General features: G+C 42.2%; 1 protein-coding gene across 12 annotated transcripts in view; it reads left to right on the forward strand.

The window, feature by feature from the left end:
- PLEKHA7 (pleckstrin homology domain containing A7) overlaps nucleotides 1-23440 on the forward strand; it is a 292737-nt gene that overhangs the window by 202576 nt on the left and 66721 nt on the right. For all 12 annotated transcript variants that reach the window (XM_043548878.1, XM_043548879.1, XM_043548884.1 and 9 more), the window contains 2 exons: nucleotides 3574-3752; nucleotides 11257-11745. In XM_043548878.1, coding sequence (XP_043404813.1) covers nucleotides 3574-3752; nucleotides 11257-11745 — 668 coding nt within the window. The remainder of the gene's footprint in view (nucleotides 1-3573; nucleotides 3753-11256; nucleotides 11746-23440) is intronic.

A 23440-nucleotide genomic window follows, 5' to 3' on the forward strand; every position in this document is an offset into this window, starting at 1 on the left:
ATTCATTTAATTTTGGCTCATAAGTGTTCCATAAATTTGACACTTTTCAACCTAAGAGTAAGAGGAGTTATTCTTCTGTATTTTCATAAGTCATTGTGGTGCCTGACTTTCAGAGGCATGCGTAAAAAGGTACTAACTTTCTCTGTGTAATTGTGACTTTCTCTTAGTTTAGTATTTCTATCTATGAACGTAACGGTTCTAGACATTTAATATTAGTTATTACTTACTTTAATCAGTGTAGTTTTGTGTTAAAATATAGTCCTTGAAAACCTGAATCCTTTTACTATTTTAACTTCAACTTTTTTTGTCCTTGTCTTGTCCTTATTGGTATGCTCTTGGGGTTTGCTCTCCATTTCTCCTTCTGTGCCTTCTGGGAGAGCGCCTGCTTTTTCCTCTGTCTGTCCAGAATAAGGCATCTGAATGCATGAATAGGTACCAATATTATTTTTTCCCCAGTTATGTATGTTCATGTGTTTAACAATGGTTTAAAATAAAAAACAAGGCTCTCAAAACTCTTCTGTGTCTGCTAGCAGTGACAGCCATCAGACACCAGCATAAGATTGTGGTTTTTTTCTTGCATGTTTGACATGCTACTAATAGATATCTGGAATACGTTTGAATGTTATTTTGACCAATTTTACATTCTCTTAACTCCATTGAGAGTCAGGGTTTTTTGATCATAGCATGACACCTTTATTCCTCATTCTCTGAGGCTATACATGCAATTTCTTCAGTCTTTGAAGAGAGAAAGGTGCCATATATATATTGCTTGCTGCTTATACAGTTTGTTAGGCAAATAGTGTCCTGCACTCTCTTCCAGTTGCGTACTGAACATGGCTACTCTGAAAGAGAGTGTAATAGAATTCTATGGGAGAAAAAGACATACCACATTAATTAGGATATACAGGTGAATGAAGACAGAGTTCAGTTTAAGCAGCAGGTTACAGCTTCATTAACTTAATCCTCGGGAGAGGCATGTCTCATCTCCTGTGACTCTCACATACCAGGTATTTAAGTGTGTTTAGTGCAAGGTTGCATGGCTCCCACTGTACAACCTCATAACTTGGGTAGACCCTCTTCACCCTATCCTTAGGACTCAATTCACTTCTGAATCCTCCCATGCTCCCCACTCCAAGGAAGGCAGGAGGTTAGCAAAGAGTGACCTCAATCTGCAAAGCCTTCAACTCTCTCCTTCTGCCATAGTCACAAGGTCCACCAGCGAAATTCCAGGTCTCTTACTTCTGAGAATTGGCCCTTTTGGCCTTTATCCACACTGGACAGCGGCAGCAAGTTGCAATGAACTAAACATTCCTACAAATTACTAATATTAATTTCTAAGTCCTACTTCTTTTGAACAAAACTATGCTTCCATTTTACTGTGAGGAAGGTGAAAAAAACCAACAGGCCTCTGCCAGACTGGCACAATGGAAAAAATTTGTTCTTGATCCCAAAACAGGTGAGTGGTCAGACTCTGTGCATCCAAAACCACAGCTACTATACTACAATTACAGCGAGGGAGGATAGGCAGCCAAGGCGCCCCCAAAAACCTTAGCAGAGGTTTAAATTAATGGTGAAGTTAGGGGGATGTGAGAGGCCAGTCAGCTTCCCACTTTGCACCACCCTCTCCCCTCCCCCTGGCTAGCCAATAGTATGTGGAAGGCCTTGGAATCCCAGGCATGTGCTGTCCCCTTTTCTTTCTAAGCTGTCCTGTAACACACTGCTGGTCCAATCAACCTTCCCACCTAGTGAGATGGGAGGTGGCAGCCAAAAGACTTGCACTAGAACAAAATATATGATAGAGCTGTCTTAAAGGATATAAGAGGGCTCCCTTGTAGCAGTCATGTAGGTGAGTGAAAGACCGTGTTCAAATGTTTGCAGCCATTCTGGGTAAAAAGGAAGGGAGCAAGTTGTCTACAAAACATGAAGTGCTGAAATAGTGGGGAAACCCCCTTATTCTACAATAAGTTTGCACATGGTTGAAGTGAGAGTCTGATGTTAACACTAACTCAGCAATTTCAGAGTATATAGCAAATCATGTAGGAAGCTTCACACAAGATCAAACGTATTGTGTTCCGTCAAAAGTGTTTGTATTTCTAAAGCCAAGTATGATGGTAGGTTATTTTTCAGTGTAGAATAACAAAGGGGAAAAGACTCCATCAAAACACAAGTCCAACTATAAGAGTTATATGTGGAATGTAGCTTTTAAAATAAAAGGAATGTTTGTTTTATACATATGTATATGTGAATGAAAAATAGACTTGGTTCAAAAAAGCTTCTGTGTAGTTCGTATTTGTGTGTGTTGATACTAGCTGTAGTTTGTTCAAAAACTGTGAACAGTTAAATTACTAATGTGCTCAAAATATTGATTGCATGAGCCTACAAGATGGAGTTTTATAGTCAGAGTTCCAGTGCTTGGAAATGCAACAGAAAAGAGGGAGATTCATAGATTTTGTGATTAAATAAATATAACCAAATAAAATCAAAGCTTCTGAAGCCAAAATAGAGGATTTTTGAAGAACTAACTAGTATAGAGAAAACTTGAAAATTGCTGACCTCACTTACGATTCTGTGAATGGCTGTCAGTTGCTGTTAATTCTGTTAACAGTAGCAGATGAGTTCCGATGGTCTACTTTTAAAGTGCATTTATAAAGTAACACACAGGAAATTTTGTAGCTTGATTCAGGAAGGGAGCATCTGATGAGACCTACTTAGTAATGTGGGTACCATGTCTTTATGGAACTGTGGGTAAGATCTGAGTAAACATAACTAGACTAGAATAATGAAAACACACATTTGATATAAAATTATGTACATAAGAACAATAGAAATGTCAGAGTGTTAAAGTTTAATACTTAGCTGCTGGCAGCTTCATATATCTAAATATCTCAAATAGTTTTGGTTTTGAGATAGCACATGGAAGCTTTTTGTATGCAATAGCATTTGAAATACAGTACCATGTGCTTTAATAATTCAATAAATGTTGCTAACTTTATCATCAAGTCTAGTGTTTTTGTAGCTAATTTAGTGTTTTTTAAAAGCATATTGTTTAACCTAAAGATCTTAACATGCAATACAATTATTCCTAAAATGCCAGTTTAAAAAACATGTATGGTAAGATTTATATTGTGTTTCTTCTAAACAGATTGCTTCATGATATGATCTAGGAAAATTGACTCACTTAAGCAATTCTTGCTAAAAGACGCATTAGTTTGTTTTGTATTGTGTTCACAGCAAATAAAATGCATCAAGTAAGATAGGAGTAAAACGAAAAGCTCCAGTTATTGGTATGAAAAACAGAACAAAATGCTGCAGTGTTATTTTAATGATATGAAAAAGAGGGAAGGGAACTACACAGCACTAACTGATCTCAAATAAAATTAAAAAGTGACATTAAAACTCAACATTTGTCTCACTGCTGTGGTTATAGTAGTATGGTATCTTCTATTTTATGTACAGGAGGATACCGTGAGAACTCATAACTTTTTTTTTTAAGGTAACCACTCAAGTTATAATAAATTTTTAGGCTCAGAATAACAGTTTTGTCTAATTTGTCTTTGCTTTTTGCTTTTACAGGCTGTCCACACAGGGATGAGGGCATACATTTATAATAAGAGTTCTATTATTGGCTCTCAGGCAGAGCATTCAGGAATGCGCACATACTACTTCAGTGCAGATACCCTAGAGGATATGAATGGCTGGATCCGTGCCATGAATCAATCTACTCTTATGCAAACACGTTCATCACTGAAGAGGCAAGTTCAACAGGTTACTAACTTGTAGCTAAAAGTTTTTTTCAAAAATCAGAGTAGTGAGTTAAAATATATTTTTAGAAGCAAGGGAATATTCTATTTTCATTTTAATTTTTTAAATCAGAGAATAAGATGTATACATTCTGATTTTAAAGAAATTTGCAGGTTTTTTTATAGTGGTCCTACATTAGTATACTTAGATACTAATGAATCAACAAGCTAGGGAGCACAAAGTAAAGAATGTTCAAAATTGTTTCGACCGCATCAGTGGTGCTGGTACACAAAGAAAGTACTAGGGCTTGTCCACATGAAGACTTGGTATGCAGAAAGCAAGGGTGTGAATGAAATTACAGCTTACTAGGCTGTTGGGCACTAAGTCACTGTGGGGACCCTGCTAGTGGACTTAGAGATCCATAGACTGCAGTATGTCAGAGCACACTATGGAACTTTTAGTATGCTGTAGCAGGGTCCACACAGTAACTTAGTGTGCAACAGGCTAGTGTACTATAGATTCATTCACACCCTGGCTTGCTGCGCACTAAGTGTCTGTGTGGAAAATGAAATGAAGCAAGTTTAAAAAGAAAAAAAATAGGGCAAAAAAAAAAACGTTTGGAGAGGAGTGGAATGGGGATACTGTTTTCAAATTTCTAAGAGGGGTATTCTAAAGAGTAGAGAGTAAAAACCAAACTATATGAAAAGGACAGATGTACTTATCAACTTTGATTTTCCCATGCTTTTTAGTTATGGAATATAAGTTTATAGATACATCTTGGAAACTAGTATTAGTTAACATCTTGCCTTACTGTATTTTCTAACATTGCATTTTGTAACATTTTGGGGGAGCGATGTGCTCTATGTTACATAACTAGCATAGTGGAGTCCTGCTTTGTGATTGGAGCTCCTAGACGCTACTTTTTCTAAAGCTAATGTCTGAAGTGCTGAATTCAGAAGTCCAGGAAAAAGCAATAATTGAGCTGTAAACTTCAAAAGAGGCTGGGATGAGGAGCTAGCAGTTGAAAATGCTCTCAGAGCCCAGAGAAAAAATCTGTTTTGGCGCAGACAGGACATAAATAGACAAAAAGTAAGAAAGACTCCATTTTTAAGACCACCCTTTATGATGCTTGGTGATGGATCAGAAGAGACTATGAACTCTACAATAGTAATAAATTGTTAAGATTATCTCATACCTTAAATAATAATTATTTTCTTTCTTGTGATGTTAGTATAATGCCATTTTACAGGAATTTCCCTCAATGTTCACATCAAGGATATATAATATTTACCACCCTTTTATTATTTTTTTCCTGTAATTTTTAAATGAAATACCTCTTTGGAGGGCTCTGACTGATATCTGGATATGCAACATGAAGAGGTTATTTAGTTAGATGTCTTTATTTCAAGTAAAAGATAATAAAGAAAAAAACTTATTACCTGCTGAGTTGCTGATATGACACAAAGGGGGAGCCATAGTCAAAGATGAATTGTTCTTACAGCTGGTCGCCAAAAGAGGGACAAACCAAGAGGCAAGATCAGTTTGTCCTTGAGAGGCGAACTTTGAAAAACCGTCATAGAAATAAAAAGTTGATAGTCTGAGTGTAATAGCAAAATGCAGTCAGCAAGAAGATACTGTTAATGTTGACTCAGTTATATGACGCATAGGTCATTGTTACAGCTTATTCAGATGTTAATTGATTTTAGTGAACTTTCACTCCCTCCTTCTGTTTCATGTGTATTCATTACATAAAATTAGTGGAACCTGAGAACACTCAGCCTTGATCTATCTCATCCTTCCCATTGTGACAGTGCTCTCCTCGCTACCAGAGTGCAGCTTTGATAGGTCTGGAGGCAACGGAGACACCTCCTGCCTTCATATTCTTTCCCTTACGCCCCCTGCCAATTTGACAGTGGAGCATGGGGGGACTGGCTGATTGGGTCTTACCTGCTGGGATAGGTAGAATGAGGTAGTTTCTCTTTCCCTTTACTGCTGGTAGTAGCCAGTTTGAACTCTTTCGCTTTCTGCTGATGACTCATCAGTTTGACTGTGTTCGAGACTTGCCGTTACCCACCCATATCTAATGAGCTTGATCTCTTTTGATAGGGGCTATGTTGATGGCCATACTTTGTTTGGGGTCTGGAAGGGATTTTTCCCATATGGCAAAACTGGCAAACTGATGAGTGGTTTTTTTCACCTTCCCTCCAGCATCTAGGAGGTCAAGTTTGGGGGCTTTCAATTTCATTGTTGCACCTTTAGCAGGTTCCAGTGCAGTCGGTCAGTTAAAAAGGGTTTGATGTGAGGTTCCTGTAACCCAATGGGATGCTTGGGCATGGGCCCACAGAACAACATTGTTCAGTGAGGGGGTATGTCTCCATGTCCGTTCAGTGTGTGACTCCCTTCATTTTATTTCTCCTACCTCCTACATAGAGGAAGGGATCTCAAGGGATCCAGCCAGGATCTCAAGGCAGGCCTGAGAGTGTACATGGGGCATTGCCCTCTTACCCACCCTTGGGTCTGTGGAATCCAGGGCCATTGCATCTATTTCAAATCCACACTGGAACAGCCCTTTCAAGTAGTTTGGTTAGTTAAGGGTTTTAATAAAGTTGTGGCCTTTTTTAAACATACTAAGGTGCATGTGTCTCGTTTCACAGCATGAGGGAAGGTGTGGTATACAGTGGCAGGCAGAGGTCAACTCTCAGACTGGGAGAGGACTTGTATAAAGGAGTGTGATGCCTAGATTTCCTTCTGCAGCAAACCCTGACCTGCCTGTCTCCCAGGAACCACAGATCTTGCTTTCTCTTTGTCATGTCACTGCCATTTTCTTGGCACCTCCGCCTGCCCCGAGTGGCCTAGAAAAAGTTCTAGGACTGTAGAACTAGGGTCTTGGAGACACACAGAAGTTGCAGTGTCTTAACTAAAATCTGCTTTTAAATTGATTTAGCTAAACTGGTGCAGGCCTCTATTGACTACTCTTTAACTGGATTATATCTATGTAAATCATGTGTAATCAGATTTGCATATCCACATAAAGGTTTGCAATACTTTAGCTAAATGGATTTTAAAACTGATTTTGTTGAACCGCTGCATCTTTTGTGTGGAAACAAATAGTCCTTGGTTTAGCTAGGTGACAGAAATTCACATTCAGATTCACATTTGAATTTTTCAAAGAGGATCTCAAAACTCTACTTAAAGTGGCAATGAAAATTAGTGAAGAGTTAATGACAAGTTATAAGTTCAGATACAGATGTAACTGCATAGAAATGCAGGTGGTAGCTATTTTTTTTCTGGGAGATTTTGGCCCACTTCACTAGTAAGCATCCTACACAATTTCAGAAACATTTGTGCCAGTCTTTGTTCTATATTTTATAACTCAAAAGGAACATGTAAGGGCCATATCCTCTAGCCTGCTGAAGACTTCCCCATCTAACCTGGGGTTGGTGGGTGAGGAGAGGACTAAATCAACCAGTAACTGTTGGTTTGTCTTTAGCTGCTTCCTGTTTTTCCCTGTTCTTAAAATTGACTTAGTACTACTTTTCTACATTTTGACTTTGGCAATGTATTCCTTTCTTACACCTATTCTGAAAAGAGAACTCTTTATACTGAGGGCTTATCCTGGTCTTAACCCTTAGGCTCTGAGGATTAAAATTTCACAGTGCAGTTTCCCAGAAGTACTGTGCCTAGTGCTTGCTTTTGGCAAAACTCTCAAACAATAAACAAAGGATAACCTTCAAATTCCAGAACCCTTGTGTTTTCCAGTTAATTATTGTCAGAAGCAGTTTTCACAGTGGCCATACCTGTAATGAGATTACTTTTCTTTTCTTTTTTTAAGATATAAATAACAGACCTACTAGTAACTAATCTTTTTGCTCTGGAATCTAGATCCAAAACTGTGATTATGGTTTTGGCTGCATGCTGATGCCCATTATGTATGTTCTTTTTAAGTTATGGCTAGGAACAATTGAAAGAAAAAATATCAGGGAGGCCCTGCAAATTTTACATACTGATTCCATTTTTTCACCCATATCTAACATTGAATTGTGAAGGAATAAAACAGAGAGTGAAGATAGAATAATATTTGTTTGGAGGAACTAATATTCAGAAGATGTTTACTTATGTAATTCTCAGTCTGAAAAGCAATTTAGAAAAATAAGAAAAGGGCCATCTTTATTTGAACCTGTGACAGGGTGGACCAGACCCAGAGGCTCCTTGCTGGAGGCCTCAGGGTCCAGCCACACCCATCCCAGGAAAGGAGCTGTGGAGCTAAGTCCTCCGAGCAGCCTAGAGAGGCTGCAGGGAGCAGCTAATCAGTGCCCAGAATGGCCATATAAAAAGGACCTGCAGTACTAGAGACAGGCAGTTCCTGGCTGGAGGCAGAGGAAGGTGATTGGTGCTCCTGACTGGCCAAAGGGAACTGCAGCACCATGGACAGCTCAGTACTGGCAGGGTCCAGGGGAGTGAGAAAGAGCTCCAGGCCGGCTCCTGGCCCTGAACACAGAATAGCCCTGTGCTAAGGATGAAGCATCAGTGAAGGCTGGGGCTGCGGGGAAGTGGCCCAAGGAATTGAAGGTAGTTTTGTTAAAGGGACATAGCAGCATTAGAGTCTCTGGACTGGGACCTGGAGTACTGGGTGGGCCTGAGTCTCCTCCCCACCCCATAGGCCCCTGGGGAAGTGGCCTACAATCAGACAGCGATAACTCCCCGGAAGGAGAACTGAACTGTTAACGGCCCAGCTGGCGAGTGTCTACACAGTGAGTTTTAGCCCGCAGCCCCAGCCCTGCGAACCCGAATCAGGTCACCTGGGCCAGCCGCGGCTGAGCTGCTGGTCTTTTATCCCTGTGTGACCGTACACTATAAATCTAAACAAAAATTGGTGGGAAAAATCCCAAGAAAGTTAGTATCATGTAAATTATGACCATGCACAAGACTGAAAATGTGACTGAGAGTTAGTACTAACTATTGAAGATGGAAATGCAGACATTTTATGAGAAAGGTACTCATATCCCTAACTCCAGTTGCTTTAGGTGATGCTCTTTCAGTTAGCAATGATTATTTAATATTGTTTGTATTGGATGAGGTAGAATCTTTCATCATTCATTCCTGTCTTCAGCTTGCTTAGACTATGGAGAGCTGTGTATTTATTCAAACTGTCCTGTATTATTTAAACTGTCAGTCTTTATTCTTGAAACACATGGGGCTGGTCTTTGGGGTGAAGACAGCAGTGTGAGGAGAAAGATAGGGACTTCAAGTGGGAAGAAGAGGAGAGGTGGGAGCTTGGGGAAGGGTTGCAGTATTGAGATTTATTTGATAGGGGTAGGCATTGTTTGTAGGACAGAATTAATTCATTCTTAAGTGGGCCAGATTTATTTATAGGTGCAAAATTGATTTATTTATGGGGAATAAAGATGTACCAATGGAAACTTAGCATGGTTTTAGTCCTTAGGCAATTAGACATCAGGGCATTTTTCAAGCTCTCTTCCTCCTCATCCTATAATGACTGGGAGAGCTGTACTTTGTGAATCGTGGAGACACCAGCACCCAGCTCTGTCCAGACATTTGGAGCTGCTAGCTTGCCTGCCTTGTTTTGACATGGATACAGGAAAAGTGGGGGTACTCTGTATGTGAGTGGGGGAGTGATTCAGGGTCCTCTCTTTCGGTTGTCTTCACTAAGAAAAAATGTGTGCTCTTAACACGAGTTAATGAGTGTAGGCTCTCCCAAAATCTCTTGAACCTGCTAACTTGTGTGAAAACTACACACAGCTTTGTCTTCACTAGGATTTTACCTTGAGTTAAAAAAATTAGGAACACTTTTTTCCCCCCTAGAGAAGACAAAGCGTAGCTATTTTGCTATCTTGCTTCTTCCCCTGCTTCAGTAGCTGTGCCTGGATGATTGCCCTTTAAGCTGTTTCAGGACTCTAAAGTGATAATGCTGCCTGCATGCTGCCATTTCCTGTCTTTAACCTCCGGACCTTCCGTCCTTCTCTGTTCTTTCCTGTATACCTGCAATTTGAATCATATAATTACATGGGAGGGTGGCTCAATTGAATTGATTCTCCTGGACCTCTGAATACACTTGAACCAAGCCCTGAAAACTGGCTGCCGTGGTGAGGTCCCTCAATTTTTAATTAATTTATTTTTTTTTGAAAATCGTCTTTTCAAAAAATAGAAGTGGGTGAAAAAAATTGATATTCAAAATTTTTCAACAAAAAAAGGGACAAACCGTATGCAAAAAATGTGTCCTTATTTTTGACTAGCTCTATAACTGTTTAGAATCTTGGCAGCTAAGGGCTTGTACAGAATTACAGAATTGCCCAGTTCTTGAATGGAATTTGTTCAGACAATGGCACTTCAGCAGTGTAGACTCTGTCTGGCCCTTAAAAGGAAAGTGAAAATATAGCTTTAGTCTCTTGGAGATGCAAATGTCACAGTGACACTGGATAGTCTGCTTTAGGACCTCTGTGTTCAAAAATCGTTTAATTGATATAGCATTTAAAAAACAGTAAGGTTAATATCTGTGCACTGCCTGTATAGTTTAAAAATATATCAGCCAAAGTTTCAGACAGATTTAATAAATAGGGACTGCAAGAAAAGGCTTCACAGCTAGGCTACGTACTTTGAAGCTTTACAGATGCTGACACCAAAAACTGACTATCTGGTCATATGGTTTCAGAGAAGATGAAGTGCTACTTAGAGATCAGTGACATCTTAATAAACTGCCAAAAGAGGATTAAATGAGGAAAGTTACAGATGAAGTGGGCTAGCTTTCAAAAATAACATAAACCAGCAATAGTACCTAACACTTTTATATGCTTTCCAATTATCAAATAATTTCAAAAGATATTCTGTTTTGGGGTTTTGGCAAGATTTAGAAAAATGGAAAATACCTAAAATAAAGTACTTAAAATAACATATTTAACAATTTTATCTGTGATAGTCTTGTTAAAATTTAGCCACCAAACTGAAGAAGGGTTGGAATGATTTCTCTTGTCTCTGATGGGACTTTGCCTCTCTCTGGATATTGCTATATCATATTATTATTATCAGAAATGGCTTATTCTTGGAACTTATAAAAATACTTCTAAGAGAATTTTTTCCCTTTTGAAATGGAGAAGCTTGTACCACATAGCAGGTGTTTTCCTTTCCTGGGAATTTGTTTTTAAGTCTACAACTTCTTCCCTCCCAACCCCTGTAACACACAATTTTACATTTACAGAAGTTAAACACTATGCTGAGCTATCAGGATTTTCAGTTTATTTTTCAATAATTAAGCATAACTGTTCCTAGGAAAGTGCAGCTGAATATAAGTTTGTTTGGTGCTTCCTTAGTAATGGTTTGTATAAATGGGGGAACAAAGGATTCTCACCCAGACCTATCTGCAGTCACACACCCCTGGTGCATCAGGTTATCACCAGCTGTAGAGGCTATTTTTGTGGGCTTCCCTTTCTTAAAATCTTAGCAAATCTACACTGACTTTTCTTTTAAGATTTCACACTAAAGCACATATTTTCATTGCAGAGAAACAGAAAAAGCAGATCAGCAAGCTGTTCCCCAAGTTAACCATGTGGATTCCCGTAAAGAGCGTGCAAAGGTGGATACTGCTGATATAAAAGGAAGTTACCAAAAAGCAACTGAAACCTTTGGATATGATAGGCATGAAGAGATAAGAAAAGAAAGAGAAGATGAGGAACGTTATGTCTTCAGAAAAGAAATTCTGGAATCTAAGAGGGGAAAATCTAAGCATCCATTAACATCAGGAGAAGTTGATCAGTTTCCAGATTTAACAAGTGCGTCTCAGCCCCAAGTAGCTCAGCCTCAGCCAGTTGAGAAGAATGGGACATTTCCTAGTTCATTAAACATGAGTGTTGGCCCAGTGGAGCAGAATGGTACCAGTTTGTATAAAAGAGGATTTGTTCCCAGAGCAAATCCAGATAAACAGACACAAAGGAAAAACAACATGACTCAAGTGGAGCATTGGGTAAAAGTCCAAAAAGGAGACACAAAAAGGTTAGTAACAAGCCAGTCTTTAAATAGTTAATTGTGGTGTTCTCAAAATAAAGGAAAACAAATGTCAGATAACTTGTTTTATACCAAGCAGAATGCTACCATGTTAAGACAGTATGCAGTGACTACCATTAATTTTCTCATCCATCCAGTGCAGAATAACACTTTTCAAATAGGTACTTTGAATTCTGGAAAAGTCAGTATGATACTGACGAAAACATTTCCTTAAATGTGTTCAGATTTTTATTGTCAACTGAAAAGATGAGACATTAGAATATGTTTATATTCTCTTTGAACATAATAGATGTTTTCTTAAAAATTTTGACCTGAATTTATTCAAAATTTAAGAGCTAAAATGAAAACACTACCTCTTAAAGTCCTCTTTTATTCATGGACAAAATAGATTACAAGTTTAACCTCTGTTTTCCACTTAAAAACAAGAGAGAGAAATTTTAACCTTTCCCCCCTATTTCTTTTCCCCTACAATACTTGTACATGGGTCATGTTGGTATGTAACGCATATATGAAATGCAATGTAACTGGATTCTTCAGTATTTTGGATGCACAATATGTCTAACGAAGCAGCACTAAAATGTCCCTGTTGCATACAAGATGCATCTTGTTCCTTTTTAGTATGTGAAAATTACATGAAAGTCAGGGTGTATAGGCAGATGGAATGCTTAATGTTTGTATTATCTGTAACTTACCAATGTTTTCATCTGTTTATTTTTCTTCAACGTGTGTGTGCACATATGTATTTCTCTGGTCTCTCTCTTTCTGGAAAGTAATGGTCTGATAAGTAATAGGTGCCTGCTTTTTACTGATCCTCCAAGTTACTCCATGTGGAGTTCCAGTAAAGTTATTTGGGGGCTATACGCTCACGCAAGTCCTCCCACATGGAGTAGCTTTGTAGGATCAGAGTCTTAGATATTAGAGGAAACGTAAGAAATTGAGATGAAATGGTAATATTGAATGAATAGAGACAATCGAATGTGTGACTTGTGGAGGGAGGACTCAAACTGTGATTTTAAAAAAAAATTAAATACATATTAAAATTGTTCATATTTCTCTGCTAAAGTTCCAGTAAGAGACTTCAATTAATTAATAATGCAAACTATGTGAAATTCTAGTTTTCCACTCATCCCACTTACCTCCCCTCAAAAGAAACCAAAAAGCAAAACAACCCTCAGAGGCCTGTATGCTGCTTTAAGCTAATATTTTCAATAATTTTTAATTCTTTTATCATTCTGTTTTATTTGCATATTTATTTGTTTGGGTGGACACCGTTAAAGGTAGGGGAAATTGTCTTTAGTATTTTTTTCCTGACATGCACTGTTGTTAATATATGCTATATAAACACAATGTGCTGTCTTCCTTTAGTGTTATATACTAGCCACACAAACATACAAAAAATTAAAAACATTATAATTATGACTGAAAATTAACAGACCAGTTTAAAATCTATCAGTGTTATAGGAAAGCCACTGAAAACATTCCCCAATCACCCCCCACCGCAAAAGAAAATTGTGGGTTATGGTCAGACTTCATTAGTACCTAACTAGGAGGCATTAGGAAAATTAACAGATTGCACTTTTCCTCTGAGTCAGTAGTATGCAAATTTCCCAGCCTGGTGCTAGGGACATTGCAATTGCAGATGCCATCTTTTGAATGAGACATAAAACAACCGGGTGTATTGTTACCATAAAGCTTTATATGGAACTTTTGCCAGTGTTAGTTAGCAACAGTCTCCTGGCCTAAATCCAGGTTGATTTTTTACATTCTGCCTGAGTAAGTGCTCTCTTCATATAGTAGTTTAGCTAGATGTTATTTTTCACATCCTTGCCTGAGAAACACTGTTGTGATGTGCTGCTTATGCAGAATGTGTTTCCATCTCAGAGGCTGATGCATTTTAATGATGGATGAATGAAGTACAATAAAGTACAGACATGCAGTCTGTAAAGGACATTGGGATGTGATGAAGAGTGCTATAGAAATTTAAGGTAGTAATATTAACTTTGAGAGATGGCCAGCGCAATTCATTTTTTATTTTAATTTGTTGGATTTGACCATGAACAACCCACTTAGTTTTATGATGCTTCACAGTCCATGGATTATGTTGTCATTCAGTAAATTATAATAAGTCTGTAGTATGTGATTTGCAGAATGCACTATTTTGGGGGCAATAAATCTGATGCCTGTTTCTTCAATTTATATACCCATCATTTTAAAAAGTAATATTTATAAACATTAGTTTTTTATTTTAAATTTTAAAAACCTCATAATTGCTGATGCATGAAATACATGCGAAGTTGCTTCCTGGCTCTACTCAACAAACTAAGACCCTGATCCTGCAACTGATGTATGCTAGTGGACTTCATGTGTCTACACAGAGACCTATTTATATCAGTGATACTCTGTGTGGGCTCCAGGGGTTCACCTGCATAATTATTGTAGGCTCAGGATCAACAGTTTAATATCTGGAAGGTGGCATAAGACATTTTAAAAAAGCTACTCTTCCTCCCATTTCATATAGTGCCCATAGCTGGTTCTATGGTATTGATGAGCTTTGTCTCTCAGTAATACACCCTTGTAAAGTAAGACATCGAGAAAGATTATGCAGGTCAAAAATCACTGAGGTAGAAAGCTTTAAAAGATGTTCCCAGGAGGTTAGTGATTTTTCTTTTAAGTAATTCCAAGTGAGGGGCTCCCCCATCTTGTAGTCATTCAGAGGTGATGCTCCATCCTTCAATCTGAAGACTTCAATGCACAGGCATACATGGGAATACAGAACTTGAGAAGAATCTGTGCTTTGGGTTTTGTTTTTATTCTTTTATGAGTCAAACCCAAGCTAAACCTTGTTTAGTACTTTCCTATTAAACACACTCATGCTGAGCAATATCCTTCTCTTTCAATTATAGCATTAAAAAATTCCTCTTCTGGCTGTTACAGAGAGCTTTTCCTGTTTTTGGCTCTTTTGGGTAAGAGCCATACTTTTCTTGTTCAAGAGCTTCTATGCGTTTCCACTTGTGAGATTTCGCTCCACTGGTATCAAGCTGTAGAACTGCCTTGAACAACTGTCTCTGTTGAGGGGATTTCATAAGCATTCTCACACATGGGTGAGGGTCATCACCCTACTTTATATAAGGGTGTTCACACCCCCACCTGCCTCAGTTTTTTTGCTGCTGCTTTAGAAAGTGAACAGAAGAGTGAATTACCCTTCACCTATACTGGGAGCCTTCAACACCTTATCGAGAATAAATCTGGCTTTGGGCTTTGTGAGGTGTGCATCTTGCTTGGCAGTCATACCAGAGGTGACCTGTGCCTTCTATGTCTTGGAGACACTCACTTGGTAATCCAGTATATGATTTGCCATACCTACACTCAGGTTCATCTGGCTTCTCAGTGTTTACAGCCTGATACCTCAGCAGGCCTGTTGAGGACACTGAGACCAGTCTCTGTGCCAAGGTCCTTTTACACAGGACCTAAGACACACATTTACTGCTCCATCCTCAGTGCTGCCTTCTACTACTGTCTCAAGACAGGGATCTTCTTGGCTCTGTGCTGACAGGGAATCCTTCATCCAGCACAACCAAAGCATCCATTTTAGGCCTCATTAGCCCTGATGCTGACACAGGAAGTGCCCACCTCAGTGCCTACTCCTCACCTGGCACCATTACTCAGTATAGACTCCAGACCTGACCTCTGGCACCAACGCTTCTGGCTTGGTACCTCAAGCACAGTCAAGTGTACTTTCAGGAAGGAGAATAGGAAGTACATCTCCCCACAAGAGTCATAAACTGAAGAAAAAGAGGAAGCATCATCTCAATCCCCTTCTGCAATCTGAGACCCATGAGTGCTTTGAAGGCTCAAAGAGTAGTGTGGTCACCTCTTTTCAGTGCTCCTCCAGAACCAGTCATCATGGTGCCAAATAACTTGAACTCCTCACTGTTTCGGATTCTAATAACACTTTTCATTTCTCTGCATCTGACTGTGTGTGGGGTCCACGGTCAAGGCTATTAACCATCCCACTGAATCCTTTTCTGCTACCTGACTCTCTGCCATCTTGAATCCCAATACAGACCTGCCTCAAAGCACCTTTGTAGATGAACTTGCAGGTCCCCTGATGAGATCTCAGGAAACCAGACCTTATCCCTTATCTCAAATCCAAGTAATATAGAAGGATATCATGCAGTGCCCAGTTCAGTTGCTAATGTGGCCCTACATACAGGACTTTATGAAGGCCTTTTTTGGAAACTGCAAGACCAACTCTGATACTGACCTAGGCATTGGCACTGATTCTCCTTCTGGAACAGTGCTTTCACTTGGCACCAGTGCCTATGCCTCATCTGGTACGAATGCATCCTGATGCCACCAATGAATCCATTTTATCCTCAGGTGGATCTGCCTATATCTGAATAATGGGATGAGATTCTTTCAGAGGGTCCATTGTGGAGGAATGTGCAGGTGGCACCTCCTCACCAGACAATCAAATGGAGCTCTCTCTGTTTCCTCTCATGACAAACAGAAACGGTTTAGGAGCTCTTTGGGAGAATGGCAGACACTCTTCAATTACCAGCAGGGGTCATGGCCCCTGAGATATCTGATCCCTTGTTTGACATATTACAGATGCAGACCAGGGAGAAGCTGTCTCCACCTCGTAGCTCCAGCATTTTCAACACAGCCAAAGATATCTGTCTTCCTTTTCATTCTTGCATGTGTCCAAACAAGCGGACAGGATGTATCCTGTGCCAGGTGAAGGATATCAGTTCCTGCTACAGCATTTGCCAGCTAGTTCTGTGGTAGTGTCTGCAGCATGGGAGACAGTGTGAGGCAACAGAGTAAGCTTTATATATTTGACATAAGTGTCTTCTGATCTGGCTCTTTCTGAACTAGCCCTTTGGGCGGCCAGTTATAAGGCCATAATGTCCCATTATGTTTATATCTTGTAGGATGCCATGAGGGACTCCTTGCCAAAGGAACAGAAAGAAATAGCTAAGGGTATGTCTACAATACGAAATTAGGTCGAATTTATAGAAGTCGGTTTTTTAGAAATCGGTTTTATATATTCGAGTGTGTGTCCCCCCACAGAAAATGCTCTAAGTGCATTAAGTGAATTAACTCGGCGGAGCGCTTCCACAGTACCGAGGCTAGAGTCGACTTCCGGAGTGTTGCACTGTGGGTAGCTATCCCACAGTTCCCGCAGTCTCCGCTGCCCATTGGAATTCTGGGTTGAGATCCCAATGCCTGATGGGGCTAAAACATTGCCGCAGGTGGTTCTGGGTACATATCATCAGGCCCACGTTCCCTCCTTCCCTCCCTCCGTGAAAGCAAGGGCAGACAATCGTTTCGTGCCTTTTTTCCTGAGTTACCTGTGCAGACGCCATACCACGGCAAGCATGGAGCCCGCTCAGGTAACCGTCACCGTATGTCTCCTGGGTGCTGGCAGACGCGGTACTGCATTGCTACACAGTAGCAGCAACCCATTGCCTTGTGGCAGCAGACGGTGCAATAGGACTGGTAGCCGTCATCGTCATGTCCGAGGTGCTCTTGGCTGCGTCGGCCGGGAGCGCCTGGACAGACATGGGCGCAGGGACTAAATTTGGAGTGACTTGATCAAGTCATTCTCTTTAGTCCTGCAGTCAGTCCTATTGAACCATCTTATGGTGAGCAGGCAGGCGATATGGATTGCTAGCAGTCATATTGTACCATCTTCTGCCAGGCAGGCAAGAGATGAGGATGGCTAGCAATCGTATTGTACCATCTTCTGCCAGGCAGCCATGAGATGTGGATGGCATGCAGGCCTTCTGCACCGTCTGCTGCCAGCCAAAGATGTAAAAGATAGATGGAGTGTATCAAAACAAGAAATAGACCAGATCTGTTTTGTACTCATTTGCTTCCTCCCCCCACCCCCCGTCTAGGGGACTCATTCCTCTAGGTCACGCTGCAGTCACTCACAGGGAAGGTGCAGCGAGGTAAATCTAGCCATGTATCAATCAGAGGCCAGACTAACCTCCTTGTTCCAATAAGAACAATAACTTAGGTGCACCATTTCTTATTGGAACCCTCCATGAAGTCCTGCCTGAAATACTCCTTGATGTAAAGCCACCCCCTTTGTTGATTTCAGCTCCCTGAAGCCAACCCTGTAAGCCGTGTCGTCAGTCGCCCCCCACCCTCTGTCACAGCAATGGCAGACAATCGTTCTGCGCCTTTTTTCTGAGCGGATGCCATACCAAGGCAAGCATGGAGGCCGCTCAGCTCACTTTGGCAATTAGGAGCACATTAAACACCACACGCATTATCCAGCAGTATATGCAGCACCAGAACCTGGCAGAGCGATACCGGGCGAGTAGGCGACGTCAGCGCAGTCGCGTGAGTGATCAGGACATGGACACAGATTTCTCTGAAAGCATGGGCCCTGCCAATGCATGCATCATGGTGCTAATGGGGCAGGTTCATGCTGTGGAACGCCGATTCTGGGCTCGGGAAACAAGCGCAGCCTGGTGGGACCGCATAGTGTTGCAGGTCTGGGATGATTCCCAGTGGCTGCGAAACTTTCGCATGCGTAAGGGCACTTTCATGGAACTTTGTGACTTGCTTTCCCCTGCCCTGAAGCGCATGAATACCAAGATGAGAGCAGCCCTCACAGTTGAGAAGCGAGTGGCGATAGCCCTGTGGAAGCTTGCAACGCCAGACAGCTACCGGTCAGTTGGGAATCAATTTGGAGTGGGCAAATCTACTGTGGGGGCTGCTGTGATGCAAGTAGCCAACACAATCAAAGATCTGCTGATATCAAGGGTAGTGACCCTGGGAAATGTGCAGGTCATAGTGGATGACTTTGCTGCAATGGGATTCCCTAACTGTGGTGGGGCCATAGACGGAACCCATATCCCTATCTTGGCACCGGAGCCCCAAGCCGGCGAGTACCTAAACCGAAAGGGGTACTTTTCAATAGTGCTGCAAGCTCTGGTGGATCACAAGGGACGTTTCACCAACATCAACGTGGGATGGCCGGGAAAGGTACATGATGCTTGCATCTTCAGGAACTCTGGTCTGTTTCAAAAGCTGCAGGAAGGGACTTTATTCCCAGACCAGAAAATAACTGTTTGGGATGTTGAAATGCCTATAGTTATCCTTGGGGACCCAGCCTACCCCTTAATGCCATGGCTCATGAAGCCGTACACAGGCAGCCTGGACAGTAGTCAGGAGCTGTTCAACTACAGGCTGAGCAAGTGCAGAATGGTGGTAGAATGTGCATTTGGACGTTTAAAGGTGCGCTGGTGCAATTTACTGACTCGCTTAGATCTCAGCGAAACCAATATTCCCCCTGTTATTACTGCTTGCTGTGTGCTCCACAATATCTGTGAGAGTAAGGGGGAGACGTTTATGGTGGGGTGGGAGGTTGAGGCAAATCACCTGGCTGCTGGTTACGCACAGCCAGACACCAGGGCGGTTAGAAGAGCACAGGAGGGCGCGGTACGCATCGGAGAAGCTTTGAAAACCAGTTTCATGATTGGCCAGGCTACGGTGTGAAAGTTCTCTTTGTTTCTCCTTGATGAAACCCCCCGCCCCTTGGTTCACTCTACTTCCCTGTAAGCTAACCACCCTCCCCTCCTCCCTTCGATCACTGCTTGCAGAGGCAATAAAGTCATTGTTGCTTCACATTCATGCATTCTTTATTAATTCATCACACAAATAGGGGGATGACTACCAAGGTAGCCCAGGAGGGGTGGTGGAGGAGGGAAGGAAAATGCCACACAGGACTTTAAGCACAGCACTTTAAAAGTTTACAACTTTAAAATTTATTGGATGCCAGCCTTCTTTTTTTTGGGCAATCCTCTGTGGTGGAGTGGCTGGTTGGCCAGTGGCCCCCCCACCGCGTTCTTGGGCATCTGGGTATGGAGGCTATGGAATTTGGGGAGGAGGGCGGTTAGTTACACAGGGGCTGTAGTGGCAGTCTGTGCTCCAGCTGCCTTTGCTGCAGCTCAGCCATACACTGGAGCATACTGGTTTGATCCTCCAGCAGCCTCAGCATTGAATCCTGCCTCCTCTCATCACGCTGCTGCCACATTTGAACTTCAGCCCTGTCTTCAGCCCACCACTTACTCTCTTCAGCCCGCCACCTCTCCTCCCGGTCATTTTGTGCTTTCCTGCACTCTGACATTATTTGCCTCCACGCATTCATCTGTGCTCTGTCTGTGGGAGGACAGCATGAGCTCAGAGAACATTTCATCTCGAGTGCGTTTTTTTTTCTTTCTAATCTTCACTAGCCTCTGGGAAGGAGAAGATCCTGTAATCATTGAAACACATGCAGCTGGTAGAGAAAAAAAAAGGGACAGCGGTATTTAAAAAGGCACATTTTATAAAACAGTGGCTACAGTCTTTCAGGGTAAACCTTGCTGTTAACATTACATACATAGCACATGTGCTTTCGTTACAAGGTCGCATTTTGCCTCCCCCCACCGCATGGCTACCCCCTCAACCCTCCCCCCTCCCCATGGCTAACAGCGGGGAACATTTCTGTTCAGCCGCAGGCAAACAGCCCAGCGGGAACGGGCTCCTCTGAGTGTCCCCTGAAGAAAAGCACCCTATTTCAACCACGTGACCATGAATGATATCTCACTCTCCTGAGGATAACACAGAGAGATAAAGAACGGATGTTGTTTGAACTCCAGCAAACATACACTGCAATGCTTTGTTGTACAATGATTCCCGAGTACGTGTTACTGGCCTGGAGTGGTAAAGCGTCCTACCATGAAGGACGCAATAGGGCTGCCCTCCCCAGAAACCTTTTGCAAAGGCTTTGGGAGTACATCCAGGAGAGCCGCGAATGCCAGGGCAAATTAATCCTTTCACATGCTTGCTTTTAAACTATGTATAGTATTTTAAAAGGTACACTCACCAGAGGTCCCTTCTCCACCTGCCGGGTCCAGGAGGCAGTCTTGGGTGGGTTTGGGGGGTACTGGCTCCAGGTCCAGGGTGAGAAACAGTTCCTGGCTGTCGGGAAAAGCGGTTTCTCCGCTTGCTTGCTGTGAGCTATCTACAACCTCATCATCATCATCATCTTCTTCGTCCCCAAAACCTGCTTCCGTGTTGCCTCCATCTCCATTGAAGGAGTCAAACAACACGGCTGGGGTAGTGGTGGCTGAACCCCCCAAAATGGCATGCAGCTCATCATGAAGCGGCATGTTTGGGGCTCTGACCCGGAGCGGCCGTTCGCCCCTCTGGTTTTCTGGTAGGCTTGCCTCAGCTCCTTAAGTTTCACGCGGCACTGCTTCGGATCCCTGTTATGGCCTCTGTCCTTCATGCCCTGGGAGATTTTGACAAAGGTTTTGGCATTTCGAAAACTGGAACGGAGTTCTGATAGCACGGATTCCTCTCCCCATACAGCGATCAGATCCCGTACCTCCTGTTCAGTCCATGCTGGAGCTCTTTTGCGATTCTGGGACTCCATCATGGTCACCTCTGCTGATGAGCTCTGCATGGTCACCTGCAGCTTGCCACGCTGGCCAAACAGGAAATGAGATTCAAAAGTTCGCAGTTCTTTTCCTGTCTCCCTGGCCAGTGCATCTGAGTTGAGAGTGCTGTCCAGAGCAGTCACAATGGAGCACTCTGGGATAGCTCCCGGAGGCCAGTACCGTCCAATTGTGTCCACAGTACCCCAAATTCGACCCGGCCAGGCTGATTTAAGCGCTAATCCACTTGTCAGGGGTGGAGTACGGAAATCGATTTTAAGAGCCCTTTAAGTCGAAATAAAGGGCTTCATCGTGTGGACGGGTGCAGGTTTACATCGATTTAATGCTGCTAAATTCGACCTAAAGTCCTAGGGTAGACCAGGGCTAAGACTTTACTCACTAAGGTTCGTAGGCTTGCTACACACTCTGAAAGCAGAGTGTCATTCTGCTTCCAGAGACAAACTTTCTTGTAATGCCAAGGAATGCAATCCCAGAGGCCTTATTAGGTACTTCCAAAACAGGCTGCTGGCAAACTGGCGTAGGGGCAAGATTCCTCATCATACCTCTTCACGGTCCTCAGCATCAGCCTCTAAGCAGCAATTCTGATGGTGTGGTTGACAGCCACACACCAGTGTGTACCACATCTCCAATTCTTTCTCCCTCCTTTTGGGCTTCCTCTCTCATCCTTCTACATCACCTGGTGCATGATTTCTTCCAGTCACAGGTAATAGACACTATCCAATTCTGCAACGGGCCACCTCGCCATCCTCCAGCTCCTACTTTCCTCTTCACTGATGCATCTCTTGGGATAATATTTCCTGATCTCCAAGAAGAGTGACAGTTTAAGACCCACTCTGTACCTCAGAAACCTCATCAGGTTCAGGATGTGCATGGCTTTATTGCAGGGTGTTGGTATGCAGCTCTTGACTTAAAGGACAACTACTTTCATGTGATGATCATATCAAGTACCTGAGGTTCTGTGAGGGGACAGGATACTAATGTTTTAGAGTCCTTTCTTTCTACTTGTCCAGAGGCCTTTAAGTCTTCAGATGTCTCCTGGTGGTTGCTGTATACATCAGACACAAAGGAATATTCATCTGCCCATACCTAGACAACAGGCTTCAAAGGGTCAGCTCTCAACAAGATCTCTTCTCAGTGATTCAATACATGTGCAACTTTTCCAGTCTTTGGAATTAATTATCTGGGAGAAATCAATGCTTCAGCTTGCACAGAGTATCACTTTCATTGGAACAGTCCTGAACTCGACTCAGGCCAGAGCCTTTCTTTCACAAGAGAGACTTCTCAAAATTTGAGATATCCTGACAACTCTCGGAGAACACCTGGTAAAGATCACAGTTTTTCTTAAGGCTACTAGGCTTGATGGTCTCATCATCCTACACATCTGAACGTTAGATCCTGGAAAAGCTGGGCAGCAGGTAACTATGCACTAAATGTTCACAGCCTTCAGAGGAGACTGACCATTCCACCTCAAGCGCTTCAACAGTTTTATTGGTGGGAAAATAGGGGCAACATCCTTCTGAGGGTACCTTTTGCTTCCCTCTCCGCTAACCTCACAGTGACCACCAGTGCCAACACCACAGCCATGTACAGACAACAACACAGCCAAGTACTACTTCTCTAAGCAAACGGGGAGGGGGCATATTCCCAACCTTTATCTGTGGAGGCAAGAAAACAGGTTGTGGTACATCCAAATCCAATTCCACCCTATTTTTCTACAGCTTGCGGGAGAGAGAATGTGGAGGCAGACTTACTCAGCAGGAGGTCTCAGAAGCCATACAAGTGGTACTTGAAACCAGTGGTGGCCAGAGACGATTTCACCAATTGGGACCACTCAATGATTGGCCTTTTCATGTCTGAACAAAACACCAAATGCCACTTGTATTCAACAGAGCACACAGAGACAAACTGGATCCAACACTTTACTCCCTTCATGTTCCTCTGATAACCTGAGTCCTATACAAAATCAGGTTGCACAAAACAAACAGTGTATTAGTAGCCCCAATGTAACCTTACCAGCACTGGTATCGCCAGATCTTTTGCTTCTTGTCAGAAAACTATCTTACTTGCTGCTCTTTGTCCAGACCTCCTGTCTCAAAAGCCAGGAAGGAATTCTGCATCTCAACCCAGAAATGCTCCACTGTGCAGTATTGGAGTATAACCTTCTGACTAATAAGGACTATTTCTGTTCTCAGAGAATTCAGGCCATGCTTAGTGTAATACAGGGA

Source organism: Chelonia mydas, chromosome 6 (genome assembly GCF_015237465.2).
Source record: "Chelonia mydas isolate rCheMyd1 chromosome 6, rCheMyd1.pri.v2, whole genome shotgun sequence".
In the NCBI taxonomy this organism is placed as follows: domain Eukaryota; kingdom Metazoa; phylum Chordata; order Testudines; family Cheloniidae; genus Chelonia; species Chelonia mydas.